Here is an 18,022-nt window from a genome sequence, read left to right as displayed (position 1 = left end):
TTTCAGCCCCATGGTTACCAGATAAATTGGTTATATACTTTCCTTTTCAATGGTGTGTCAGCTGTTGTTCATAATTTGGGACTGACGGCCACATGCATTCCACTCAATTCTTGTTTGCTTGCTAATTCCTCTCTCATTATCTGGATCTGCCATGATTGCTTGGCCCTGATAGGAGTAATATTTAGAACTCATCATGTGTTGCTTCTTTTTCTGGAAGTCTGTTCAAAATTACTTTGGTTTTGGATACAGTAACCTAGTATTCACCACATGTAGAGAACTATTTTTTGATGTTACTGCTCTTGAACTAAAAAGTTATCTTGAGAAATTTGTTACACTGCATAAAACGTCATTTTCTTTGCAAACATAGAACCCTAGTGTCCCTTTAAATGCCACTTATACATATTGTCATTATGCAATCATGGTAGAGAACTATTTTTTGATGTTACTGCTCTTGAACTAAAAAGTTATCTTGAGAAATTTGTTACACTGCATAAAACGTCATTTTCTTTGCAAACATAGAACCCTAGTGTCCCTTTAAATGCCACTTATACATATTGTCATTATGCAATCATGGAGAAAACTTCTAGATTGGTACCACATTTACAGCGCAAGAACGCTGTGTGTGCACACTTCATAGCTGTGGCAGCACTGCAAGGAACTATACTGAGATGGATTATAATGTCAAGCCCATGTCCTTCATTTCAGGAAATATATCAATTCTTGTTTGCTTTCTCTCACACTGCCTTTCTTTGTCTGTTAATGTTACTCTGACCAATTTCTTTCCATCTCTCACTGCACTGTTCTCAGCCTCATTTTTTAGCCTGCAAGTTTCAGCCCCATGGTTACCAGATAAATTGGTTATATACTTTCCTTTTCAATGGTGTGTCAGCTGTTGTTCATAATTTGGGACTGACGGCCACATGCATTCCACTCAATTCTTGTTTGCTTGCTAATTCCTCTCTCATTATCTGGATCTGCCATGATTGCTTGGCCCTGATAGGAGTAATATTTAGAACTCATCATGTGTTGCTTCTTTTTCTGGAAGTCTGTTCAAAATTACTTTGGTTTTGGATACAGTAACCTAGTATTCACCACATGTTAACAGGACATATTCAGAAAGCTGGATTGGGAAGAGTAGGGGATAAAAGTTATTGAAGAATACCTTGGTAACCTCTGAATTTCTGATGGCAGTGCTTTGCTAACTAACTCAAGGAACAATCTGCAGCACATTATTGAAGACCTAGGCATGGAAAGTAGAATGGTGAGTTTAAAAAACTGGAGAGGACACTTAAGCTCTGCCTTAAGGGTATGATACGATAGCCTTGATTGGTTAATGCCCATATGTGTGGAATTGGTAATTCTCGACTTTACATTCATAGATCCCTGGGAGTCTTCATACCACTCCCGAGTCCTGGCACAGTGGTGCAGTGGTCAAGCGATGCGCCACTGCCCTGCACTGGCAGTCGGTGTGCCACCGGTGGGTCTTGTGTGACCAAGGTTGCTCTTCCCGAGGAACCTCTCGCGACCAATCATTAATTGAACTGCCACCTGCCACGGTGGCCAGTTTGCTCACAATCCAGTTGGCAGGTTGTGATGGCGTCACAAGGTCACATGACCTATGTGGCCCACGTAGGTTGCTGAAGGCTTCAAAAGGTCACCAACGCTAAAGCCGATGCCAGACAATTTTTTCTGACATGGGGGCTCTCGCGTTAAAATTGATATGCAGAAAACTAAAGAAATGTCCAGCAGCCTCAGGTGGCAGTAACAGTGTACAATAGCCAGTGAAGTATTGGACGTAGCAGGAGGGTATATCTGCTTTAGGGCAAGTAGTGACAGAAGATACGGACCACAAGAATGAAATAACTAGAAGAATAAGAATGGGGTGAAGTTCATTTCGCAGATAATCTCGGATCATGAAGAGCAGGTTAGTAACCAGTATCCCTCAAGAGGAAGGTATATAAAGTCGTGCCTCGTTAGTATGAACACTTTGGTTCCCGAGCAAAGGCATCCATATTGCGAGTCAACCGTAATAACAAATTGCGAAAAAAAAAAGAAAACATGCTATAATCAAGGCCTGCTTCTGTGCATACTGGTACAAGTACAAGCTACAAGTCCATTATCCTGGTCATCACCATGCTTAAAACAATTAGGTACAGCATGATGTGCCAGTAGTCTATGATATGCTTGATGGCCTCCCATAGATAAATGACCTAACTACTACTGCGACTGTTCACATCTCACGAACCACTACTACATATCAGTACTCAGTCAGATGACAACTGCTGAAATGCAACTTTCTACGTGGTATAAGCCAGAGAAAGAGTTTTCATCACAGTCATTCATGCATATGGAAAATAGTGAGGCGCATTGATAGGGCAAATTTGCGCTGTAAAGCATGAAACCAGCAAATAAAAGGGTTTCAATCAGCCATTCACCTTCTTTTACTGCATTCCCCTGGAGTCCTGCTTAAAAACGCAGAAACTGAAACACCTCGTTGAGGCAGTAGAGATTTTGTTCTCATTATCGTTCATATTAATGAGACAAAAATACATGGGCCCTATTGGGCACTGTGCATTTTCCGCCTGTCCATTGTCTGGACAGTGAGTTTCTATATTAACGAGGTGCAAATACATTGAAAAAGTCTGGTGTCCAGGAAAACTGTCCATAATTTGAGTCGGCCATATTAATGGGGGTCGTATTAATTAGGCACGACTGTAATACATTTACCTTACCAGCACTAGTCTATGGAGCAGAAAGTAAGAGGGTAATAAAAAGAGTGGAACTTAAATTGAGGACAGTACAGCAAGGTATGGAAAGAAAAATGATAGGTATAACGTTAAGAGACGGAACGAGAGCAGAGTGAGTCGGGGAACAAACACAAGTTGATGACATCCTAGTTAAAATCAAGAATAAATGAGAATGAGCATGAAATGTAATGCCAACGGGTGATAACTGATGGTCCCTTAGGGTAATGTAGTTGATTTCAAGAGAAGGCAAGCATAGCAGGGGGCCATTGCTTAAAGTCTGGCTTCATCGCAGAGGGGTCTCTAATGATTCGAGCACAGATACAGAGGGGGAACAAAAGGAGAGAGAGAGAAAGCAGCTGGTGGCCTGTTTTACACATCGTTTTTAATCGTTTTTAAAGGTCATTGTTTGCTCTGTTTGTCACAGACCAGTGTGCTCGTTGATGCGTAGCCTTGGAGCTGAGCAGCCAGCTGTGGACTGACTCGTGGTGCGGGGGTATAGGTTTCCCTTTTTCTTACACCGTTTGTGTACTGCTGCCAGCTTTGTATTTTTCTCCATCTCGGGTTTTAGCAAACATGTTAATGATTCTTACTAAAAATCACAGGGAGATTTTTGAAATGATAGATGAGAAATGTTTCGACCACCACTGACAAGAATAAAAAATGGGTGCTTGCTTCGGATTCATGATGTCTGTACATTCTAGCATTGGGGGTCTCAGATCCTTTGCCAATATTGTTGGGGTGGTCCGAGGCCCCCTGAAACCCCCCTAACTGCAGGGGGCTGGAGAGAGTCAGGAGGGTGGGCGAGATTATGAAGCTTGCAAAGATAAGGTCGCCACTGCTGGCACAAGACAGGGTTAATTGGAGGGACATGGCTAAGACCTTTGTCCAGTAGTTGGGATATTTATGCTGCTGGTGATGATTGCACTTTGCATATATCTAGGAAATCATTCATTGTAACTTACCTCCCAAGGTGCTTACCATGACAACATTGCTGGTAAACCAGTGGTTCCTGAGGTATTTCTCATTACTCCTTAGACCCAGCTCTTACAAATGAAAAAGGTTATCAGGGCACTACTAAATTTTTGTGGTGCCCCTCTAAAACCATTTCACAGTGATAGCTGAACATGGTACTTTCTCAATGGTAAATAGCATCAACAAAATTTGTTGCTGAGCCCGAAAACACCCACATACACCTCAGTGGCTAACAAGTGTTATGAGGTATGCCAGGAAATAGGGGCTTTTGATAAGGCCTTGCAAGGTCGTGGCTCTGAAAGTGGGCCTTGGATTGTGCACTGTCATTTATTTCTTCAGTGTTCTCTGGGCAGCATTCAGACATGAAAGTGCATCTGCAGAGGGAAAGCAGTGCCACGCAGCTGTGAAGTAAAGACAGCTCACTGTAGTTTCAGCAGCTTGAAGCTGTTGTGTTTTATCAAAAAACAGTCAACGTTTCAAAACAAGACGTTGTGTGAGCCCCCCTCCATTCGGTGTGCACTCAACATCCTGGAGGAAACTAGCTTTATGTTGTGCCTTCCTCTTTTTCCAGTCAAAGAGGTCCAATGGATCCATCTGGTTCACCTCCTAAAACACATTCAAATCATTAACGCCAGCTGCAGTCGATCAAGTTGAATAGTGTTCTGGTTCATAAAGCAGTTGGACAAAGTCTTTGCTGAGTTGTGTCTGGCAAGTAGCAGATGAGATTCAAATTAATTTACTGGCTTCATGGCTACAAGGAGGCAAATGCTCAAATCTAGTAGTCAGCACTGCTTTGACTGACTTGGGTAATTTACACGATAGCATGTTCATTCTTGCTATGCTAGTAGCGTGAACATAAATTCAAGCCATTTAAGGCTAGCACTAAACATGTTGCATCAAAAGTAAAGCAACTCTTCAGTCATTTGATTTGAATTCATTTGGATTTGCCTTGAATTAAGAGCCTCGGAACTTCTTTAGTGCATTTCAAGTGAACTTTGATGCATTTTTTCACGAGAAAAGTGCCTTGAATATACCTTCGTGCTCTCAAGATTATTGGCAACATCATCTCGGACATAACAAAAGTCTTGGAAGGAGAGTTGCAAGTGGCATTTACTGTGAAGCCATTTCTGTGACTTGGATAAGCAATTTTAGCTTAGCTAACAGCTTTGCCTGTTGGTTAAGCCAAGATACTCAAAACCATGTGGTTAAAATAACATGCACTTTATTATACATCACATGCAGTAGTTCACATCATAGCAGATAGAGCTGCCAAGGGTTTTTTTTTCTTTCATATCAAATAAAAGCCCTGAAGTGCGACCAGAAGGTATACATAACGCCTCGTACAACTTATTGTGTAACAATAGTGTATTTTATTCGTATATAACAAAGCCACAATCGAAATTCACTTCAAAGTTTCGTAAATTTGTGTATTGAAGCAGAACGTGACAAATGAGGCTGTGAGAAATTTGTCAGGTTTCTTTTTTCATTCAACTGCATAGCGTGGCCCCAGTGACAACACACTGTAACTGAGCATGATTTGAATGATTAAAGCTTCCATTTTTTTCTTCATAAAATATTCACCTGTGACCACCAACACTGTTTTGGTAACCATGAGCAGGACTGCACAAGAACGAAGGGTCATGTCTATGATGATATTTTTCTACATTGTTCATAGTGACATTCACATCCCTTCACATGTCAAGCACTTCTGGTAGTGAGAAATTGTGGTGTTGCACCTTTACAGAGGCTTGCTGGAGATGCTACAACTGCAGTACAGTGCAATACACTAGTGCAGTTATGTGTTAATGGCATTTTGGGGCATTACTGTAGCACAGCTCAAGACTTTACATAGGTTAAAGACCGTTGTTGCTCTACTATGACCATGCAAATGCTTCCCCAAACACAGCAAGATGTCACACAGCGATCTAAATTGTGAAGCTACATTAGATTCACCGTAGCCTTTTTGATATCTGCACAGGAATGCAAGACACCAAAAAGTTGAATTGCAGGCTGTTACAGATGAGCAACTAGAAGTATCGGAGCTGTCATGAGTCATACTGTTCACAGTACAGATGTAGCACAAAGTGTTTATTTGTAACAGGCCCTTTTCCCATTCAAATGTGAACAGACAAAGAGCTGAATCTCCACACTAACCTTCAATGCTTATGCACCATATTATCATGGGAACCATAACATCTTGTGCATGATAAAACACTTGAGCTGTTTATGTACTTGCTGCTGTAGGTATTGGCTGTGCAGCAAGTATTTGCTGCGGCCATGAGTGGAAGCTTGTTTAACATTTCGAAAAAGGGTCTGTTGCTAGCTGTTTAGTATGTGCACATATGTGCATTACCAAAACATTTAAACTGTGATATCCATTATGAACTTTTGTTTTCAGCTTGCTTCAGTCCTTTAGTTCAAGGGAAGTATGTTTTACTCTTCACAGCTCCCGAGCTATGTACCCAGAAGAAACAGCCGCTTCATGTTATATAAAAAGCAACTTAAAATAATTTCAGGCATAACAGCTCAACAGAGGAACTCTCATTTACTACTGCATCTGTGGATAATCATTGCATGAAGAAAATGTGTGCCCCTTCATGGTTGTTTTACCTGCACAGCACATGCATCAGCACTACTGCTGCCACACAACATTGCACGCAGCAGTTTCCAGCAGACTGAAATATTATAAAAATGATATTGTAAGTTATATCACAGTTTTCCTTGACGCTATGCTGCTCTTTCCACTGTTGCTTAGTTAGAAGATACAGCAATTTGACCAGTGAAGTACTTCAGTATGACACAAGTGATATTGGAATTGGCATCATAGTGCAACTACATCATATACATTGAGCAGGTGAGACAAGCATTAGCCGCCAGCCATGCCAGGACAATATCTCAAATGTAGTCACTCAACATGGATTTTCAAGGAAACAGTCAACGCTCATTTTTGTTCAGAGCATAAATTCACTTTGCGAGTGCAAGCATCCACATCATATGAAAGTTCCGACAATTCTCTTACCATACATTTCACCAGCACTAAGGATGGCAAAGAGGCACAAATGCGTCTAACGTGTCTTTCAGGACTGACTGCAGATAATTTTACACTGGATTTCTTGTACAGGCTAGTGCACAAATTAAATATAAACTGTCCAAGCTGTCAGTGACAACTCTAACGTGTGTGTGTGTGTGTGGGTGTGTGTGTGTGTACATGTAAACCATTTCCTCTGCACATGTGTTTATAGAAAATTAGCACTGCTTTATAGGTCACATTATTAAGACTGTCTGTTCTGCAGTGTTTTTTTTTTTTTGTTGCAATATGAGACCAGTGGCTCATTTAAGAATACACACTCGTAGACATACTGCAAAAGTTTTTAAAGAAACCATGAAGTAGACCCATACAGAGAAAATAATAAAGATGATAAAATAAATAAACATGGAAGTGAGGACAAACAACTAGCCAGCAGTCAAATTGGTGTACCCTTGTCTGACATGGCGCTATTTAAAACATAGCTACCTAGATTTCTTCACACATGTGTCACAGTGCAAGCTTTTGCCTGAACTGTCAGCACAGAACTGTAACAGAACTGTAGCGATTACCAGTGACACCTAAATCTGTCCAGCTGACCACCTACCACTGTTTTCAAATGTCCCACTAAAAAAGCAGAATGATGCACTGTGTTTAGGCTAGTTGTAGACAAGCACACTGGACAAAGCACAAGAATGAAAAAAAAGAGTTCAAGTGGCCTTTTAGCAAAAACTGCCAAAAAACAGCAGCAGACCTAGTAGATGAAATGTACAGACTAGTTTCTACATTGGTCAAGTACTGTTTGCACCATGAATGGGCTGTGCCCATTTGGGCAGAGCCAACACATGGTTGTGGGCCCATTTACATGGTCATACACAAAAGTGTGTAGTGACGTGCCGTAGCCCAATTTGCAGCAGCTTGGTAGCTCTGGGGGCCTTGTGTGGCGGCCCTTTTTGGGATCCTTCTTTCTGTAGGCTAAAAATACCTATGTGCCACCCAGGCCCCTCCAAATGTGTGCTGTGACAGCCAGAGAACCACCTTGGAGAAAGCGTACAAAATTGTCCCCAACAAGAGGCCCAAGAGCATAGACACCTTTGAGGGCCACAGTTTCATGAGTGTAGGGGTCAATCTGAATTGGGTTGGCCCTGCAGTCCACCAGCAGTCCTGCTACAAGGCCCAGCTGTTGACCTGCCGAAGGAAGAAAGTCAAGGTTGGGGTGGGACCCAATAAGCACCAATACGTGGGAGATGTCTTGAATTTCTGTGCCAGAGTCCAGTTCCATTCGACCATCAGCATGGATGCAGCGTACCTGGCAGTGCGCGTATGCTTTGTATCCTGGGTAATGCTCAGCTGAGGACATCATCTGGTGTACCTTGTGGTACTCCGGATACATAGACCGTGGCAGCTGGTTAAACACCAGCTCCGGGTCGTCCACTTTTTTGCGGAACACATGACAAACATCTACGCCATGGAAACGTGCTGCAATCACAGCATCTGCTGCTGAGAGTCCACTTCCTACTACAGCCAATTTTGTGATGGAACTCTTGGTGTCACGCAACAGAACTTCCAGCTGGCCCAGATCATGGGACACAAAAGGCAGATCCTCGCCTGGCACACCAAGCTTCCTCGGTGCATCATAGTGGCCAGCTGCCAGCACAACATGTGGCGTGATGTAGCAGAAAGAGGTCCCAGTCTGTTTGTTCATGCCTTTAACTTCCCACAGGTGGTCCTCTTCAGGGTCATCAATAGGCCGGACTGACTGCACGCAGGCAAAATTCTGAAAGTAGTGCTGCAGACCCTTGAGGTCAACATAGTCCCGGTAGTACTGGGCCACTCGCTGAACTGACACACGGTTCTGGCAATTGGGGGAGTCCTGCGGGGGCTGTGGCTTTGAGGAGTCCCACTCTTTGAAAGTCAGGTCTGGCAGCTCCATCCACGAGCCTAGGCTTATGGTCAAGATGCCGCCATCCATCCTCTGCACCAAGTAATACAAGGAGTGAGTAAATAAAATGAGCGCACATATGCACAGAGATTGAACAGGTTTTTCACTGCAGAAGCATCATCTTTTTATGAGCCTCAGCTCACTTTTTTCCAGATGCCTGTTTCTGCAAAACAGCACCATACCAGCCCACATTAATAAGAAAATAAGACATCCTCCTTCTGATATGAATATGATGCAAACACCTTTCTTGATGAATGGTCAGCATTTATCCATATCAAGCCCACTTTCTTACAGAACCCTAATAGATAAGACTTCAAATGTATAACCAATTTTTTTGTATTAGCTTTAAACCGCTTGGATAGGGCAATAAGAATGGAAAACTGGGCGAGTTGGTAGGGAATCATGTTTAACTGCGCAAAGAAATGAAGACAGAGAAGAAGAAGGCATGACACGAGCGCAGACTATCAACTGATTTTTATTCAAGGAAAAAGCCTATATATGTATCTTCATCCCGCGGAAAAACATGCTAAAAAACCGACAACGCAAACACTATCACACACTATCTTGGCACATGTAACGTGATGCCACTGTGATCACAACCTAAAAGCAATCTCCGCATTGTCAGAGACAAGATACAAAACAAACAAACAGAAAACTCGCGGGCACCCTCCTGTCAAGCTAACACTCCATACCGCCTGCTTGCACTAAAAAAACTGCGCAAAAAAGGTATCTCCCTATCAATCAGGCCTACAGATGGTGATGCCACACAGTCATCTGATTCTTTCTTGATCAGATACGCTTCCACCAACTCCCTGCAAACCTGATCCCTGTGTTTAAACAAGACGCTGGTCTTCGTCAATTGTGGAATACAATCTTTGCACCCTTTGCAGTGCAAGGCGAGATTAGAGGAAGCTGCGCCCTTCAACGACCTGCGATGCTCTGCTAACTGCTTGTTAATACATCGGCCCGTCTCGCCGATGTACTTCTTCCCACACAAGAGGGGGACTTCATACACGACTCCAGTTTTACACTCTGTGAGCCTGGTTTTCTGTCTGTGCGCTATCGAGCACTCAGCTGCAGCACGATTGCTCTCAGGCTCGAGCTTCTTTCGCACAGCACCACAAATCCTTGCAAGCTTATTCTTTGCCGTGAAAATCACGTCTGCCCCATATCTCGCTCCCACTTTTTTGAGCCGGTGTGAAATTCCATGGACGTATGGAATGCCCACCACTTGTCTACGTCCACCGTCCTCTTTTTTACTAGCATGGGCACTCCCCACCTTGACCAGGATCCTTTCGAAGATCTGAGCCAACACCTGCTCATGATACCCGGCTTCCTTCAGCCTCTCTACCTGCCCCAGGAAGCTAGCCTCCACTCTATGGGTACAGGATTTCCCAAGGGACGCTTTTAAGCATGAAGTCGCGATACCCGCCTTGACGAGTTTGGAATGCCCCGAACTGAAGTTCAAGAGAGGTTTTTTTCGGCCTAGGGTGATATTCCCAACACACTCTGTTCTCTAGGTAATGGATCCTGAGGTCTAAAAACTGTACGGTAGCTGAGCTGGATAGTTCGAAGGTGAATATCAGGCCGCTACCTGTTTCTTTGAAGATTTTGACGACGTACGGAACTGCCCTGGGAGAGTTCAACTTAAGAATGATTAAAAAATCATCGACATAACGGAAAACATTTAGCGCAAGGTCAGCAAGATTTTGCGCCACTTCCTGATCCATCCTGCTCAAGTAAATATCGCTCAAAACGGGTGCCACACGGGAGCCGATGCACACACCCGATTTTTGGACGTACACATTTCCGCCCCACCCAACAATGGTTGACTCTAGGTAAAAAGATAGCAGCTCCAGGAAACTATCGAAACCCCGCAACCCGCCACAAACACCAACTCGCCATTGTCTTTTACAATGCAGTCTTTCACTCTCTTCATGAGCTGAGCATGGGGTAGCGAATAAAATAAGTCCTCCACATCGATGCTGAAGGCAGAGTACTTTTTTTTATCCAGCCCAGACAGGTACTTAACCACACTTGCAGAATTGTTCACCAAGAAAGGATCCGAGAGCTTGAGTGAGCTCAAGTGTCGCTGTAGAAGTCCCGACACGACATGCTGCCAAGTGTTGCGCTCGGATATGATTGTCTTGAACGGAACGTCCGGCTTGTGGGTTTTTGCTGTGAAGAACAACTCGCCTCCCTACCAACTCGCCCAGTTTTTCGTTCTTATTAACTACATTTCTTGTTCAATGGGCTCTTTTCCATGTGTAGCATTTAATCTTCATAACCCAGCGGTGCTGACAGCCTTAATAGCTATGTGCACGTGCCGAGCAAGGACGGCTTCATGGCATGCAAGACAGCAAGTTTGTCCTCCTGACATCCAGGGGCTATGCGGGTGGCTTCAGCCGTCCCCTGGTCACACCAAACGGTTCTGCCGTATCCTTAGGTCGGAGTGGTGGAGACAGGCAAGGTTTTACAAGCTATGCCTTCGTGTTCACTGTGGCCTGGTAAAGGATGAGCGACTTCAGCATCGGATTTGTGAGGACTGGCACAAGACAGCGGACCGTCTTACCGAGGTCCTGTGGAATACCATCCGCCCCACGCTGCCTACCAGGAAGAAGGCTTCAGCAACCAGAGGGGAGGTTACTGTCCTTGGCCCAAATGTTATCGAGGAGCGGCACCGACGCACCCTAGAACTGGGTCCAAAGTTCTGCTTTGAACCTGCCATGACACCGCTAGAGCTGTTGTCGCTCTCGCGTTCGGTATCCAGGGTTGTCCCCGACGTAGACAAACCAAGATGCGTGAAGGAGTGCCCTGCAATTGTGATGGAACATAGAAGAGAGAAGACACCAAGGCGAATGGAAGGGTTGGTGAACTATTTGGTCGCTGAGGGCCTGAGGCCTTTCCTCTCAGACAAGGAAGGGTTCTTTGTCCTCGCTCCAGAAGGGATGTTCGCCCAAAAAGCAGATGAGGCGGTGGAAAAGAACTTCAAGGAATTAGCTGTGAAGCCCGCTGCCATTAAAAAGAAAGCCATTGGTTTGTTGCAGGAGATGAGCCTTGACGGACTGGCTGCTCCCACCAACAATAGTAAAGGTAATGTTCTGGACTTGTTCTTCACGGCAAAAACCCACAAGCCGGACGTTCCGTTCAGGGTAATCATATCCGAGCGCAACACTTGGCAGCATGTCATGTCGGGATTTCTACAGCGACACTTGAGCTCACACAAGCTCTCGGATCCTTTCTTGGTGAACAATTCTGCAAGTGTGGTTAAGTACCTGTCTGGGCTGGATAAGAAAAAGTTTTCTGCCTTCAGCATCAATGTGGAGGACTTATTTTATTTGCTACCCCATGCTCAGCTCATGAAGAGAGTGAAAGACTGCATTGTAAAAGACAATGGCGAGTTGGTGTTCGTGGCGGGGTGCGGGGGTTTCCATAGAAAGTTTCCTGGAGCTGCTATCATTTTACCTAGAGTCAACCGTTGTTGGGTGGGGCGGAAAGGTATACGTCCAAAAATCAGGTGTGTTCGTCGGCTCCCGTGTGGCACCTGTTTTGAGCGATATTTACTTGAGCAGGATGGATCAGGAGCTGGTGCAAAATCTTGCTGACCTTGCGCTAAAAGTTTTCCGTTACGTCGATGATTTTTTAATCATTCTTAAGTCGAACTCTCCCAGGGCAGTTCCGGACGTCGTCAAAATCTTCAAAGATACAGGTAGCGGCCTGAGATTCACCTTCGAACTACCCAGCTCAGCTACCCTACAGTTTTTAGACCTCAGGATCTATTATCTAGAGAACAGAGTGTGTTGGGAATATCACCCTAGGACGAAAAAACCTCTCTTGAACTTCAGTTCGGGGCATTCCAAACTCGTCAAGGCGGGTATCGCGACTTCATGCTTAAAAGCGTCCCTTGGGAAATCCTGTACCCACAGAGTGGAGGCTAGCTTCCTGGGGCAGGTAGAGAGGCTGAAGGAAGCCGGGTATCCTGAGCAGGTGTTGGCTCAGATCTCCAAAAGGATCCTAGTCAAGGTGGGGAGTGCCCATGCTAGTAAAAAAGAGGACGGTGGACGTAGACAAGTGGTGGGCATTCCATACGTCCATGGAATTTCACACCGGCTCAAAAAAGTGGGGGCGAGATACGAGGCGGACGTGATTTTCACGGCAAAGAATAAGCTTGCAAGGATTTGTGGTGCTGTGCGAAAGAAGCTCGAGCCTGAGAGCAATCGTGCTGCAGCTGAGTGCTCGATAGCGCACAGACAGAAAACCAGGCTCACAGAGTGTAAAACTGGAGTCGTGTATGAAGTCCCCCTCTTGTGTGGGAAGAAGTACATCGGCGAGACGGGCCGATGTATTAACAAGCAGTTAGCAGAGCATCGCAGGTCGAATGGCGCAGCTTCCTCTAATCTCGTCTTGCCCTGCAAAGGGTGCAAAGATTGTTTTCCACGATTGAACAAGACCAGCGTCTTGTTTAAACACAGGGATCAGGTTTGCAGGGAGTTGGTGGAAGCGTACCTGATCAAGAAAGAATCAGATGACTGTGTAGCATCACCATCTGTAGGCCTGATTGATAGGGAGATACCTTTTTTGCGCAGTTTTTTTAGCGCAAGCAGGCGGTATGGAGTGTTAGCTTGACAGGAGGGTGCTCGTGAGTTTGCTGTTTGTTTTGTATCTTGTCTCTGACGATGCGGAGATTGCTCTTAGGTTGTGATCACAGTGGCATCACGTTACATGTGCCAAGATAGCGTGTGATAGTGTTTGCGTTGTCGGTTTTTTAGCATGTTTTTCCGCAGGATGAAGATACATATATAGGCTTTTTCCTTGAATAAAAAATCAGGTGATAGTCTGCGCTCGTGTTGTGCCTTCTTCTTCTCTGTCTTCGTTTCTTTGTGCAGTTAAACATGATTAGATAGGGCATTCAATAGTATTTCAAAAATAATACAACCTCTCCACAAATTCACACTTTCACTGATGCTGTCCTGTCGCAGTACAATACCTCTTTCAATAATTTTTTGGCCATGAATAGAAGAACTGCACAGGCATCCAGGTGTTTTGAGATGAAGTAGTGAATGGGACAATTAATGCCTATTAATGTAAAAGCATTATATGTCCCATTAGCTCAAAAGCCGGCACCCATCGCCGTCCATGGCGCGAAATTCGGATGATGCAGTATGCCAGTGTACGATATCACAACTCATGCAGTGAACACGTATAGTCAAGGATGATGAAATGTAACATACTATATAAAAGTCATGACACATAGTTATAGTCATGACTCAATCATTCTGCAATGCAGCATGACTCAAAACTTTACCAGTAATGTAAAGTAAGGTGTATAGAGTTTTACAAAGTATGTGTCATCATGACATGTAGTCATAGTCATGATGCATGACCCAACATTTTACTTATGCAACGTAGTGTGACACAGCACTTCACAAGTAACATAATGTAAGGTGCACAGAGATGTACAAATATTATGCATAATCATGCCTCGTAGTCATAAGTAGAATGTTCTTGCGGGCTAGGTGGTCTGCTGCAGAAAAAAGGTTAGTACTGCGCGAATTAGACACGACAGGAGAACAGGAACAAACATGACAACACAGGCGCAGACTTCCAACTGTTGGAAGTCTGCGCCTGTGTTGTGGTGTTTGTTCCTGTTCTCCTGTTCTAATTCGCGCAGTACTAACCTTTTTTCTTTGTAGTCATAGTCATGCTTCATTGCTCAATCATTCTGCAATGTAGCATAACTCAGCAATTTACAAGTGATGTAATGTAAGGCGTGTAGAGTATGTACAAACATTATGCATGGTCATGCCTCGTGGTCATAGTCATGACTCAGTCATTCTGCAACATAACATGACTCAGCACTTTAATACATGCTTTCGCATTCTCACATGTAATCTGTCTTAAGTGTCTCTGCCAAATTTTTCTTCTGGAATGCTACATTCAACAACACTGCTCAATAGGGGATATGCAAATTTCCACAAGTGTGCTTTCCCACATAACGATGTTGCCGAAGACAAGATGGCAGACTTCTCTACAAAAAAACTGAGCGGTACAGGACAGGCACTAAGGGTGTGGATAGAATGTATGAAACATATTCTGGAAGAATCAAACAAAAAACTAGTCCTTCTTGCTTTGGTTCAGCTGGAAGCGCATGGCCAGCCATCTTGTCTTGGGCAACATTGTTATGCGAGAAAGAGCACTTGCGGAATTTTGCATATCCCCTATTGGACCACAGATTCTTAAAACAAGAAAATTCTTTAAACAAATTGTAACATGTTCAACGTTTAGTTTATTTAACAGAGCAGAGACATCTATCCTGTGTTTGCGTGTACTACTAGCTGTGCTCAATATAGTTACATACAATGCATCTGATGTGAAACAACTGGGGTTCCTGCATTTCAGTAAATCAATGCACTTTCGCACAGAGCACCTAACTTTGTGCATTGCATTGATGGCTAACCCCACCAATTTCCTGCAACGCTGGCCTCACACTGCTCAGAAGACTGAGCTCCCACCACACCTTGTGCAGTACAGCTCATATTGAGTGTGTTAGTACATGAATGTGCATTTGTACATGTGCACATTTTTCCAGCCTGGCAAGAGCAGTGGTGAGTTATGGATGACCTTGCATGTGACCCACAAAAACGTTATGCTCTTTAAGCACCATAGCAGTTATTCAAGTGCATGAGAGTTGTTAGCAGCCATTAGCAAAAACACTGCACAGCTACTCTTGAAAATGACTAAAATCTGCAAAAACTGATTGTTGGCTATAGGTTTTCAGTGGAATTCAAAATGTTTTTCTTTCCAAAGTGCTTAGTAAATGTGTCCTTGTGGGCTCATTAATCCTGGTTTATTAACAGTGCTCATATATGCATCTGACAGAACGTGGTAAATTTGGCACTTTTGTTAAGTTGCACTCCTGATAAGCTCAATAGATATAGAAGGTCTCATCCTATTCAACTTGAAAAAAAAAAAGCAAGAGGTCAGCAAAGCATATTGGAAGTTATAGAAGTTCTACTCTAGCTGTATGCTTGTATAGAGATGGCCATTACAAACGATTAGCTGGAGCTCAGATAAGGAATGGCTATATGCTCTCATCAGAGTCTCTTCAGAACAGCTGTGCCTGCCACACTTGAGAACTGTCATCCTGAAAGGTAATGCAAGCTGACAGCAATGCCTACCTTCCTGGAAAATAGGCTCTCAACTTTGTGATTCAAGGTATACCTAGCAATACCAATATATTACGTCCATTTTTGCAGCATGGTTCTGTCGGCAATATGTGTGTTTCCTGTTGGTATAGCTAAGCTCCACATGGACAGCAGTCACCTAAACCTCATTCTGAGCAAGCAAGGCATATATTCATGTAGGAAACCAGCTAGCAGTCAATCAATGCAGGGTAATGTTCTTAAGCTACAAAAATGCCAGAACACAAAACTCATTTTCAGAATTAGCCTCATAAGACACTCCACCTCTATATGATTCCAGGGAAAAGCAGGCAGAATTAATATTGATGCCACTATACACACATTTCCCAGCTTAAGAGCAGTTACCTGCCAGCTGCCTCCAGGCAGACCATTGCCAAGGACAATATGATCAAGTGCCTTGGATGGATCATGAACCCAGGTAAGAGCAGAAGGCTCATCAGAGCCGAGATCAGCATCCGGGTGGCAGAGAGTGTCCAGAAGCAGTGACACCGGGTTGCATGAACGTCCCTCAAGGCCCGAGCTCAACAAGGAGAGGTCCTGGAAAATGCAATAATATTGGAGGCAAAATCTGTAGTTGCAGCACAATAATATGCATGAAAAATGCTTCCAGGATCGACTATTACAAAGCATACTGCCAGTATTTTTCAACTGCAGTTGTCAACGTTTGAAAGTTTTAGTGCTCCAAGCAAGACCAACAGCTGCAAAAAAAAAAAAAGGTCACATTTGCGATGCATGTCACTGAAATCATACTGCATTGCATGTGCTACATATAGAATTATTGGGTCTGAATCGAGAAAAAAAATGCTCAGTCTCCTGAATGTACTCAGTTTGGCCATATTTAAGCAGCACAGCCAGAAAATGCAGCTGAAAATAACATGAGCATGGGTGTTGCATCATGAGAAAAATTTGAGAAAAAACTGCACCTTATACACTGGAAAATACCGCAGCTTCTGCACCTGTTGGTGCAGCTGATAAAAACCAACAGTGTGTGTAGTGCCAAACTTAACGCCAGCATCGTGTAGGATGCAAGAAGCACAGACCAATGCGATGACTGGGGTTGGGAAGCAGGGCACACTTTACCCATGCAGACAGATAAGATGGGATTCATTTAACCATTTTTATACCTAAGGAGAGTGCCCCCCCCCCTCCCTTTTCCTGCCTTGACCTTAATGGAAAGACACAAACTGCAAGTTACTAAAATTTCTTCCCTACTTAATATAAAGATAGCAGTGAAAACATTCCACAGAAATCTTATTTGCATACATACTACCAGTTGTGACCACTCCCACTCTTTTTAGTGTATACCAGTAAGTGAAAAAAAATAGTCAACTGAGTGATTGGTCAGTTCAGTTGTGTGATTCAATCAATTTGATGGACAAAGGGAGCCCATGTAAAATAATCAAGAATACACAAAGCTTGATGCTTCCACATCTCGCACAACTCTCACTTGCCACTTAGAGCAAGCAGCCCATATGTGACAATGTCTGGAAAGCTCACGCCACGGATGTTTGCTGGGTTTCAAGATTAAAGGGAGAAGGTAGACGAGAGGAAAAAGTGAGTTCTTCCTCACCTGCTCCACAGCTTTTCTCGTATTGCATGGTGTCTCACACCAGTATATGCCACTCTGCTGAAACAGCTCGCTGTGGTGTCATTACTTTCAACTGCTCCATAGCACCATTATGGCACTCAAGACAGCAGTGGCATTGTCTTTCACAAGTGACCCCTTGATGTTAAAAGCATACTACTATGTGCTACCACCACAGCATCTACTTTTGCAGTCCTATTTTATCCATTATCTCATGGGCGATTACAAGGCTTGTTTGGTTTGGTTTATGGGGGTTTAACGTCCCAAAGCGACTCAGACTATGAGAGACGCCGTAGTGAAGGGCTCCGGAAATTTCGACCACCTGGGGTTCTTTAACGTGCACTGACATTGCACAGTACACGGGCCTCTAGAATTTCGCCTCCATCGAAATTCCACCGCCGCGGCCGGGATCGAACCCGCGTCTATCGGGCCAACAGCCGAGCGCCATAACCACTCAGCCACCGCGGCGGCTATTTACAAGGCTTGTAGTAATTATATTTGCATAAAAACAAATCATAATCTCATGCATGCCTTTCCAGTTAGGCATAA

The 18,022-nt window shown here is 43.9% G+C and overlaps 1 protein-coding gene across 8 annotated transcripts in view; it reads right to left on the bottom strand.

Annotated features, from left to right (window-relative positions):
* Window positions 1–4,924: 4,924 nt before the first annotated feature.
* LOC144113570 (oxidative stress-induced growth inhibitor 1-like) overlaps window positions 4,925–18,022 on the bottom strand; it is an 87,471-nt gene continuing 74,373 nt past the window's right edge. For all 8 annotated transcript variants that reach the window (XM_077646715.1, XM_077646716.1, XM_077646717.1 and 5 more), the window contains 2 exons: window positions 16,234–16,425; window positions 4,925–8,719 (listed from right to left, as the gene is read on the bottom strand). In XM_077646715.1, the coding sequence (XP_077502841.1) occupies window positions 7,730–8,719; window positions 16,234–16,425 (1,182 nt within the window). In that variant the 3' untranslated portion in view covers window positions 4,925–7,729. The remainder of the gene's footprint in view (window positions 8,720–16,233; window positions 16,426–18,022) is intronic.

This window comes from Amblyomma americanum, chromosome 1 (assembly GCF_052857255.1).
Source record: "Amblyomma americanum isolate KBUSLIRL-KWMA chromosome 1, ASM5285725v1, whole genome shotgun sequence".
In the NCBI taxonomy this organism is placed as follows: Eukaryota; Metazoa; Arthropoda; class Arachnida; order Ixodida; family Ixodidae; genus Amblyomma; species Amblyomma americanum.
Note: the sequence above shows the minus strand (reverse complement) of the source record. Positions and strands in the feature narration are given on the sequence as shown.